At 37.0% G+C, this 10303-nt stretch overlaps 2 protein-coding genes across 4 annotated transcripts; one reads left to right on the top strand and one right to left on the bottom strand.

Annotated features, from left to right (window-relative positions):
* Window positions 1-316: 316 nt before the first annotated feature.
* Window positions 317-1109, top strand: LOC106314334 (cysteine-rich repeat secretory protein 8-like). Its single transcript, XM_013752221.1, is given in 2 exon segments — window positions 317-394; window positions 396-1109. Coding segments are annotated over 2 exon segments (756 nt in total). The 5' UTR covers window positions 317-352.
* Window positions 1110-2725: 1616 nt separating this feature from the next.
* On the bottom strand, window positions 2726-9111 carry LOC106319032 (kinesin-4-like). Of its 3 annotated transcripts, none has more exons than XM_013757235.1 (21): window positions 8961-9111; window positions 8514-8677; window positions 8160-8311; window positions 7913-8011; window positions 7365-7598; window positions 7186-7269; window positions 6965-7042; window positions 6776-6868; window positions 6645-6674; window positions 6009-6350; window positions 5844-5925; window positions 5663-5758; window positions 5396-5575; window positions 5200-5306; window positions 4933-5111; window positions 4638-4802; window positions 4289-4542; window positions 4022-4185; window positions 3343-3932; window positions 3144-3250; window positions 2726-2942 (listed from the first exon to the last, which is right to left on the bottom strand). In XM_013757235.1, the coding sequence occupies exons 2-21, from the start codon at window positions 8593-8595 to the stop codon at window positions 2881-2883; spliced, it is 3180 nt and encodes a 1059-aa protein (XP_013612689.1). In that variant the 5' UTR covers window positions 8596-8677; window positions 8961-9111; the 3' UTR covers window positions 2726-2880. The 3 variants fall into 3 exon arrangements, with proteins under 3 accessions (XP_013612689.1, XP_013612690.1, XP_013612691.1); XM_013757236.1 differs by lacking the exon at window positions 8961-9111 and adding an exon at window positions 8806-8869; XM_013757237.1 differs by lacking the exon at window positions 8961-9111 and having other exon boundaries at window positions 8160-8303; window positions 8514-8606.
* Between the last annotated feature and the right edge of the window lie 1192 nt (window positions 9112-10303).

Here is a 10303-nt window from a genome sequence, read left to right as displayed (position 1 = left end):
TTTTCGTGTTAGTTTCATAAATGGTTTAAAGAACAAGTAATAAAAGATGATGTTCTATGTTCAGAAATTTGGATTCAACTCTTACATATGTTCCCCCTCTGAAACCATCTGACTGTTCACCTAATACAATAATTATTATATATATGTTCCCCCTCTGAATTGGTATGGGACATTATTTATTTTATTTAGTTAAACTTGAACAAGATCTTTCTCTATATATATTGCTAGTTTTCTCTTCTCTTTTAAGCTATCTTCTTCATACACAAGAAAGAACAAGAAAATGAAAAATTTCATCAGTTTCTCTGTTTTTTTGTTTTACTTCTTGTTGGTCTCTCTATTATCTCACCAAACCATGTCCCAGCCTCAACACATGCACACTTTCTGCGACAATTTATCCGAAAACTTTTTCTCAAACCAGCCAATACAAATCAAACCGTGAATTCCTCCTCTCATCTCTCCGCGACCGTTCCCCTCTAGGAACCTATTACAACGCCACGGTCGGTCTTAGTCCCGACACAGTTCATGGCATGTTCCTCTGTAGAGGAGACATCACCAAACAATCTTGTTCGAACTGTGTGAAGACTGCAACCCTAGAAATCACTAAAAACAACTGCACTTATATAAAAGATGCTATAATATTCTATCAGGAGTGCATGGTTCGATACTCCAATGTTTCCTTCTTACGTATCGTCGAAAGTGGACCTTGGGCCGCTATGTACTCTAACGTTTCTTTTCCTGATTCCTTTTTGTTTCCGTTCCGGGAAACTCTATCAGATAAGGTAGAGAAGCTAATTATCCTCACAGCATCAAAGTCTTCTTTGTCTTCTTTGACGCCGTATTACGTTAGGGACAGAAACAAAGTGAATGAATTTGATAGATCGTATACATTAGACACAATGGTTCAGTGCAGTCCTGATCTTGATCCAGCAAATTGCAGCGTCTGCTTAAGACTTGCGGTCCAAGGAGTCTCAAGCTGTTGCAATAATGCTCGTATAGCTCAGTTCTTTCTTCCTAAATGTTTTTTGAAGTACGACACAAGCGGTTTGCCAACAACTCAGTCACCCAGCGGCTCATTCTCTGTCCATGCTATGAAAGGTGAGCAAGCATAATACTGAGGCCTCGATTATTTTTAATTCGTCCACATTAGTGTTTGCCTTTGCTTTATATGCTGAAATAGTGTATTTAGATTTTAGATAGAAATCACTATATTTTCTTCTTTTAGAAATGGCATAGTTTATTTTGATTTTTTTCATAAGAAAATACAACTATCAGGAAGATAATAGAATAAGCACCTAAAACCCAAATATTAATATGTTTATTTTGTATTACAGGAAACGAAATATATGTGAGGATATTTATTACAACCATGGCAACTTCGTTGTTAGCACTTGTGGGTCTATGATCCAATCCAATGATTATGAAAATTTTGTTCATATTTGTTTTCCACTAATTGTGACGTGTGATGTGCTATTGTCTTTAAAATTAAGAACCAACATACTTGTATTCTAAGTTATCGAAAAAAAGTTTGACATTTGATACTCTTACTAAGTAATATCCTCATACTTTTCTCTGCATCAATTTGCCTTCTTAATTGTAAGACTGAGTCTTCCAGAACAAGTCTATGTTGTGCTTCAGCAACAAAAGCGTCAACTTCACAGTTTTCACAGTTTCATCTGGTTTAAATAATGAAGAAACAATAAAGATTAACATATATTTATACAAGAATATGGCCTCAACAATCACCTGAAAGTAATAGGATAAGATAACTTGGCTAGTCAAAGGTAATGCAGCTTTTTATAAATCTCTCTGCCTCTTCCTCTCATATTTCATAAACAAGAAAAATCAAGTAATGGCAAAAATGATCACTCTCTTATCTCTTATCTTCTGTACAAACCAAACCATACCCCGACTTGGCGACATCCACATGCGCAAGTTAAACATATATTAGATACAAGGGTTTGGCATTTTCCAGAAAAGCTTATTTTTTCTCTCTAAATTACTTAGATTGATAATGTAAAGCAAGACAAAGATTACAGCAGGTGATTACAATAACAGCCAGCAGGCTACTTATCTTGTGAAGCCCCATCTCTCGATGTTCATGATCACTTTTTAGTATGCGCATTACTTCTTCACACTCTTCTTCCGTCTTCCCATGCTAAATTAAATCTACTCCTCTACGGAGGTTTCTTGCAAAGCTCTGTTGTTACTCTGCCTAAAGCATTTCTTCAAAAGATTTCGAGAGCTTCTTCATCTTATGGAACCCCCACTTGATATATTATCAATGCTCTGTTGCTGCCAAAGCTCTTGATGATTTTGTGGTTACTACGATACAATCCTACTTGCACGACCAAACCATAGCTTCATTCGCCCACACCTCTAGTTGCTTCATATCATCCACATCATCAAGAATGATAAGCATTTTTTTTTCTTTTGATGGCGTAGGAAGTGTTCTCCTGCTATGTTGAACGCATTATAGTTCATTCAACTGTCGGTCTAAACTACTCACAAAGACATTGTATCTTCAGGTGTGCTGAGAAGGACAAGCCATGAGATAGAGTAGCTAGAAAGTTTCACGATTACAAACAAACAAAAATTGACTCCATACATGAATACGCTTCAGATAATAGGGTAACTCTAGGAGACATTTTGGGTTTAATTCCATCGATATAAAACATCAAATCATATGGAAAACCTCAAAGCTTACGTGGACAGGTTAAGTTAACACTAAGGCAAAAGAACACTTAATTACGATGCTTGTCAATTAGGTTTACATAGAAGAACTAAAGGAGCATCATCATATGCAAACTTAGTAGCACAAATAGCTACCAAACACCTCAGATCACAAATCTACGGCCAGCCGTATGGATGAATCTCGAGTCTTCACCGCCTTTTGTTGAGTGGTTTTGCTGAAGATGAAGTGCTAATTGTCGGTCTTCTAGCACCTGAGGCAAATCAAGATTAGATAACTCATGAGCAAATTGACACTAAGGATCCTGTGCGAATAAGCAAATCATCTACTTCATATGATCTTTCTTTCATACTAATCTAAGTAGGTTGTGATTAGAGCCTGACTTGAGTGTAATTATGCAAACAGATTTGGTTTTTAGGCCACAAGTGAAAGGGTTGACGTATAGTGACATTACTTGTTAAGGCCTTAGAGGAGGAGCTAGCGGCAACTGACAGACGAGAAAGTCTGGTTTGGCCTGGTGGTTTCAAGGTCTGCTTTGGAATCTTCGATGGAATACTACTTCTGCTTTTAAAAAATCAAGACAAAACAAACATAAGAATCTGTAGATGCATTCAGATTCTTCAATTAAACTGTGCCAGTAGAAGGATACTTACCTTTCTTTTGGTTCTGTTTTATTACCCATTTTCACTGATTTCTCGGGTTTCTCAGGGGCCAACTGTGCTTCAGGTCGTTCACTTATCTCAAGAGGCTTCTCGGTTTCAGGAAAAAGCGTCAACTCTACTACACTGCTTACGGAACCATCAGTTTCTGTTCCCATCGATAGACAACTATCAGAGATATCACTCAGTCTTTCCTCAGAGTCTGCATCTGCAAGGCCTATGAGTTCAATATCCTCTTCAACGTCAGTTTCTTTCCCACCACCAGCAAACTTAGATGGTTGGTGAAGAAGATCCTTTCGATGTTTAAGTTCGTCTGATGAATGCGGTGAGCCAGAATCAGAATTCTTGCTACTATATTCTGAGCAGTTGTCAACATCTGAGGTTGTTCTTCCAATTAAATCAGAGGTCTTTCCTCGTCGAGCATTTGGTGAAGCTCCTATAGAATGTCTTCTAGGTGATGAAGGCCCCAACAATCTTAGTTTGCTTAAACCACGTTTTGGCACGGTTGCATTGTTACCTGTTGGCTTCTGAAAATTTTGAAGCTCCTCATCTTTCTTGGCAATTACATCCTTCAAGTTTGATACCTGTTATATCAAAAAAATACATATACCTTTATTCTCTTTAATTTCAATGTGCAAGAATGATTCTTGTAAGAGAGAAAGAAAATAAGCACCTGTTCCATGAGTTGTCTAACATCTCGTCCCTCTTTATTACTTTTAGCTGCACCTAACTCCACACCAGAGACTCTTTCTGCAAACTTCAGAGTGCTAACGGTCTCAGCATAAGAATCTCCATCCGGATTGACTTGAACAAACATAAGTGTCTTGGCTTGTCCTCCTACACAACGGTTAAGACAAAGAGTTAAGGGAACCAACCACATGAAGCTAACGGATATATCATGCAATACGTGTAGCCAAAATCTCAAAGGTTAAGAAAGTACCCAAAGAACTTTGAAGGACTTGCGTCAATTTGCTGTTTCTATACGGCACATGAGGGTTCTTATGCGCTAGAGCAAATACGACATCTCCAAGGGCTGACAGTGATTTATTTATATGCTGAGCCTCCTTGAGCCTCTCTCCAGTTGCCTCAGAGCGATCAACCCTCTCACTTCCAGCAAGATCAACTAAGTTCAAACTACCACGCAACACAGAGTCGGTTTCCACGTCGACACCACGTACATGAACAGACAGAACGCTGCAGAGAATGACCAACATTATTTTTTCCTTTAATCATTGAGGCCTTATATAATATTGGAACGTAAAACAAGCCCAGGAGAAAAGTTTACAAACCAGTGTGATCTACTACTCCTCTCATTGAGAGCTGTGGCACCGACGGTTCTGTTCATGAGCCCAATATTCATCAGCTCAAGCACATCTTCAGTTGATCTCACAGAATGCATGCTTGCATCTGGGACAGATAGCCCATTTGGTAAGGCAGTATTCCAAATCCCTAACGTATGCAAGTTAAGGAAATTTTCTACCGAGGCAGCATATGCAAACATATATATATAAATATGTATGCATACATGAATGTACAATTTCAAGGAAACAATTAGCTACTATATGAGTTTAAAAAAAAGGATATCTTCGATTGGAACCACCATCAGAGAGTATGTCACGAACTTGCTCATTATATATCTCAACCATTTGAACACCGACTTCATACACAACAGCGTTTCGTCTAATCTGAGTTAACTGGAACAAGTCGTTCAATGCTCTGTAATTGACACCCCAGTCTTCTTTTGATGTGATGCTTGGCCCACTCTGTGTTAACACAAATGGAAATGTGTCCGTTAGAGACTAATAACGCTTGGCTAAGCATAAAAGGAGCAAAGTCAAGCATATCGTTCACCATTGTATAAGTTTTTCCAGAGCCTGTCTGTCCATACGCGAATATGCACACATTGTAGCCATCAAGAATCGATCGAATCAATGGTCGAGTATCTAGGAAAACCTCCTCTGCATTTTATTTAATAAAAACAGATTCAGGAAATATCTCTATAGCTAGCTAGCTAACCTAGATACGAAAGAGGGAAAGAAATCAAAACCTTGCGTCGCTGCTTGACCAAAAACCTTATTGAACTTAAATAACCGATGCGTATCTTTTCCTTGCTTAAACGGATTTGCAACCACCAGTTCACCATTCTCACCAATGTACTCTATAGAAGTTTGTCTACTGTTTTGCCCCGGAAGGAATGGTCGAATCCGGCAATAGACTCTGATATTTCCTACAAAAAAACAAAAAAAGGATAGAAGTTATATCTTGAATGGTCGAATGAAAACACAAAAAAAAAACTGAATCAAAAGTGTTTTACCTTTCAATTCCTGCACTTCATTGTACAGTCTTCGGTTTTCTTCAAGGACGACATGGTAATTTTTCGCTGCATCAGCCACTCCTTTGAGCTTTAAACCTAGGAAAATAGATTATAAATATCAAGCCATGTACTCTAGAATAGAAAAATTGATGAAGCAATCATACACAATAATGAATCTTACCATAGTAATTTAGATCCTCAAAGTATTTCTTCTGCGTCCTTAAGACTTCATGCTTTATAGAAACCGAAGTAGCATTCAGATCCTGCATAACTCACAAAAACTATGTAACTCAAAGAAACTACCAGAGGTGCTTAATGTTTAGAATACTATAATTTTAAGCCAAACCTGCAATGCCCCATACTGGTTGTTTATGAAGCTCTGGTAGGTGCACTCTTTCTTCTTCCATTTTTGAGAATTAGATTGGCACAACTTCTCAAGTTCTTTGACCTTCCGAGTTGAATCGACAACTTGTAAATCTGCATCCTTTAGTTTCTTCTCCAACTCAACTTTATCATTTTGTGCTTTTGCTTCTAACTCTAAGCACTGGTTTTCATGCGTCTCTTTCACCAACTTGAGTTCTTGCTTCAGCTTGCGAATCTCAGCATCAGTGCGCTCTTTTTCCATTTTTAGATGCACCACATCTTTTTCTTCTGCCCTTTCTCTTTCTTCTATTCTGGTTTTCTCAAGCTAAAAATCACAACCGAGAACCATTATTCACATATCTCGTGCTAAAATGAAATATGTTGTATCATATATGTAGTCACGTTATTAAGAATGGGGGCGCATACATAATGGTTTTATGATATGATCTCTCAGACTGCTTTTATCAATACCTAGATTTAATTTAGATGTTTCTTTCCACAAGTACTATACTATGCTAACAACTGTGAGCTTACTTTAACCAACTTTTCAAGATGCACAAACCTAACTAAAAGTTAAATATGTATTAAGGAGATGATACATATGGAATCAATAACATACCTTTATATGCTCCATACAGTTCGTAACAATCTACAACAAAGGAAGGAAAAAAAAGAAACAGAGAGACGATTAGACCAATAAGCGAAATAGAAATAAAGTCAAAAAAACTGAAACTAGAGACACAACAGTACCTCGTTTTCCTGAGTTGTCCCAGCTGCCAAGGTTTCTAAGACCTTTATTCTTGACCTGTATTTTTCTTCACGCACCCTAAAGAGTATATTTTGCTGCATCCGTTTCATAAACATGTTTCATTACATGGTTAGAAGGATTATATGTACATCACGGGGAAAATCAAAGAATAAAAGCATTAGTAATCCTACATTCTTTAGGTTATCAGCTTGATTTGAGATTCTCTGTTCTATCACTTGCACAAGTGCGCTCAAGAGTGATGCCATAGCCTTTACAACACAGCGGAAAAAAGAAAGAAACATGTGGAGCATAAGAAAAAAATGTTCCATGAACTAAGGATTTGAAAATTTAGGCGAACGAGCAAACAAGAATCAAGAGAAGGGTGGCTTTAGTAGCTCAATCTTTGTCTTACATGAGACACATGTCCATTCATCTTCTTCACACACTCATCTAGAAGCTGTTCCAGTATGTCAAACAGTGACCGGGTAGGAGCATTCTAACAAGACCAAGAAAATACCATTTCAATCAGATACAGAGGTAAAAGCTGAACGGTTGGGCACAGTCTACTAAGAAAATGTTAGACTACTTTACCCGTAAACTGTTCGATTTCAGTAATTCCGAAATTTTAGCATCCGAAATATCAATCTCGGATTCTTCCTTCGACTGGAATCCATCAATAAAGTTGCGGTCATCCCCCTTTGAATCCGAGTCGTCTTCTGGCAAGCTCCATCTCCTCTTCGCACATAGAGAGTTTTTATCATAACCACCATCGGAAAAGCTTGCTTTAAGCGCCTTAAGGGACTGTAGAACTGGCACCAGATCCCCCTGCTTTGTACTTTTTATTAGGAGTCATAAAACAAAAAAAAAAGAAACACGAGAAAGGGCAGAGAAAAGAAAAGATATGGGAGAAAAAAGCATGCAATCTTATCATCAAAATATCGAAGCAGACAGACAATGGCCATGATTAGAAGAGTGTTGCAGCCAGAAGATGTCAAAAACAAGGATTATTTTAAGCATAAATTACCCACAATCACTTTATGTGATGATAAAGTTTTATATAAACTAAACAGAGTTTCCATATTTCAGAAATGAACTTCTTCCACAGAAACAAAATTTATAATTATAAAAAGAAAACAAACCTGTTCTATGTCTGAAACCTCGAACCTGGGCAGGGCCATTTCATTCATAGCAGTCAGAAACCGCTCAATTTTAACATAAGCAGGCTCAAAGCTGCCTCCCTGTATAATAGCCAAAGAGTGTGAGTCTAACAGCAAACGACAAAGAGAAGGAAAAAAAAAAGACACAACTAGAAGCTTAGCACTAAAACAAAGTACACGGCAAGATTAATAAAGCCAAATGGTCAAGAAAATCAAAATTCATAAGTACCATTCTCATTGAACCAGGACTAAGCTGATTCAGAAGGCTACACAAGACAGTTCCATCCCTCAAGCATACTCTCAATTCATCCTCTGATGCTTCCAATGGCAAATTCAAATAAGGAAGTGTCTGATTTAACCATTCCACCAAACTCTGATGACCTGAGAGCAAAATTAATAAGGAAATAGAAGACGGGGTAACAGAACCCATCGCCCATATATATGTTTTCCACCTACAACTAAAATAAGCATGATGATAAATCCTATCAAGCAAGAGAAACCGACTCAATGCTTCAAAAACTCGGTTTCAATCCTCTGAGGAAATGAGAAGGTAAACAAGCAGCAAATGAGTAGATGACACTACCGTTCTTACTATCCCCCATGCTTTCTGAGCCGTCGAATCTGAGAAAACTAGTTCCATCTGAGGGAGCATAGACACCACTCATATTAGCGTCCTGTTCCCAGTTACTGTTCACTTCAAATCAGAGATTACGCAGCAGCTCCCAGGATTGTACTTGTGAGAACACCCTAAAGCAAAAAAGAGTTAGTAAGCCAGCAAATAAGGGAGCTCATGAACCTAAAGGAGAAGCGAAACCAAACCCTCCTATTCATAAATTTCAACAAATAGCTAATACTTATGGATCAAACTCCTAAACCTTTCAATGTAAGATAAGACTATCTCTCCTATTTGAAGACTGAACAGCCTGTAATTTGTTAAACAATGATGAAGTTTCTTCTCTTCCACAATGTCGACCAAAATCAATCAAAAACCCCTAAAGAAACAGAGACGAAGCCATAAAGCCATACGAACCTGAGACGCCATGAGAAGGTAATAGATAAAACCTTTCGAGATGGCGATTGGTTCAAAAGAAAGAAAATGCTCAGATTCACGGCTAGCAAGTAGCAACGGAGACGGACGTTTGAGCCGGAAGACAAATTCGAATTTTAATTTTTCAGATTCCGAGAAAACAAACAAAATGCTAATTTAATTTTACTGGTGGACATTTCGGTTTAATTACGGGTTCGGTCCGGGTTTGGTTTGGTTTGAGTTATTTGGGTCTAGGAAATCTTGAACCAAACTCAACTCAAATTAGTATGGTTTGGTTTATGTTCGGTTTGGTTCGTTTTTACTTCGGATTGGTTTGTGTTTCGTTCGGTTTTAGTTCGGTTTGGTTTGTGTTTGATTCGGTTTAATTTGGTTTTGTTTGTATTTTTCAGTTCAACCTAGTTAATTTTTTAGTTTTTTTTCTAGTTCAATTACAAAAATATGATTTATAAAAACATAAACAAATCATCATTTGATACTAAATCATTATTTCATTTATATTTAAACGTAAAACCAAACATCACAATAAATATGTAGAAATGTAATTCAATAATTTTATATTATAATCTTCAAACCTAATATAAATATTATAAAATAACTTTTCCATTTTGATGTTAATATATGAGATTCATATTCTTTTATTTTATTTTTGTTGTGTTTATTCTATTCATTTAAAAGTAAAATATATAAAATTATGTTTAGTTATTTAGGCTAAATGGTTAAATATATTAAATCTCTTAATATTATTAGTATATTTAATTAATTCAATTAAAAAACACTTCGGTTTTTCGGTTTGGTTCGGTTTAAAACCAAACCAACGGAACCACATGGATGGCAATATTTGGCTTTGCGCGAGACAAAGGATATCATTCGAAGGTAGGGAGAAGAGATTAAGTATTTAAGATATGTTGTTAAAGCACATACTCATGAGAATGAAAGAGAATTCGAAAATCTAAGCTCAATTGTTGAGGAGCTGAAGTTAAGCCCTGAAGAATGTGAGTCTCTGAGGCGTGAAGTGTTGATACTGAACGAGAGGAGCATGGTGTTTTGAAATTTGCTGATATCTTCAACTGTCGGGTTTGTTGTGGTTCTTGGAGTGATTGTGTCGATGGGTAAGTAGTGTTATGATGAAGATGTCGATGGGGTTAGTAGTGTTATGATGAAGATGTCGATGGGGTTAGTAGTGTTTGATGAAGATGTCGATGGGGAAGTAGTATTTTGATGGTACAACTAAGCTTTGTTTGTGGTTGTGTTTATGCTTGGTTTACAAAAAGTCTGTGTTTGTCTCATTAAGAGTCTTTGCTTGTCTATATTAATGTTATGTCAAG

This window comes from Brassica oleracea, chromosome C9 (genome assembly GCF_000695525.1).
Source record: "Brassica oleracea var. oleracea cultivar TO1000 chromosome C9, BOL, whole genome shotgun sequence".
In the NCBI taxonomy this organism is placed as follows: Eukaryota; Viridiplantae; Streptophyta; class Magnoliopsida; order Brassicales; family Brassicaceae; genus Brassica; species Brassica oleracea.
The sequence above is the reverse complement of the archived record's forward strand: the minus strand, read 5'-3'. Positions and strand labels throughout refer to the sequence as shown.

What these genes read in the sequence shown, in the direction of transcription:
- LOC106319032 (XM_013757235.1), bottom strand. Translation starts at nt 8,595, where the DNA reads ATGAGTGGTGTCTATGCTCCCTCAGATGGAACTAGTTTTCTCAGATTC. An exon ending in TGAATGGACATGTGTCTCAT is followed by an intron (nt 7,043 to 7,185) that starts GTAAGACAAAGA and finishes TGTGTTGTAAAG; the next exon opens with GCTATGGCATCACTCTTGAG. An exon ending in GATGGTGGTTCCAATCGAAG is followed by an intron (nt 4,803 to 4,932) that starts ATATCCTTTTTT and finishes TAACTTGCATAC; the next exon opens with GTTAGGGATTTGGAATACTG.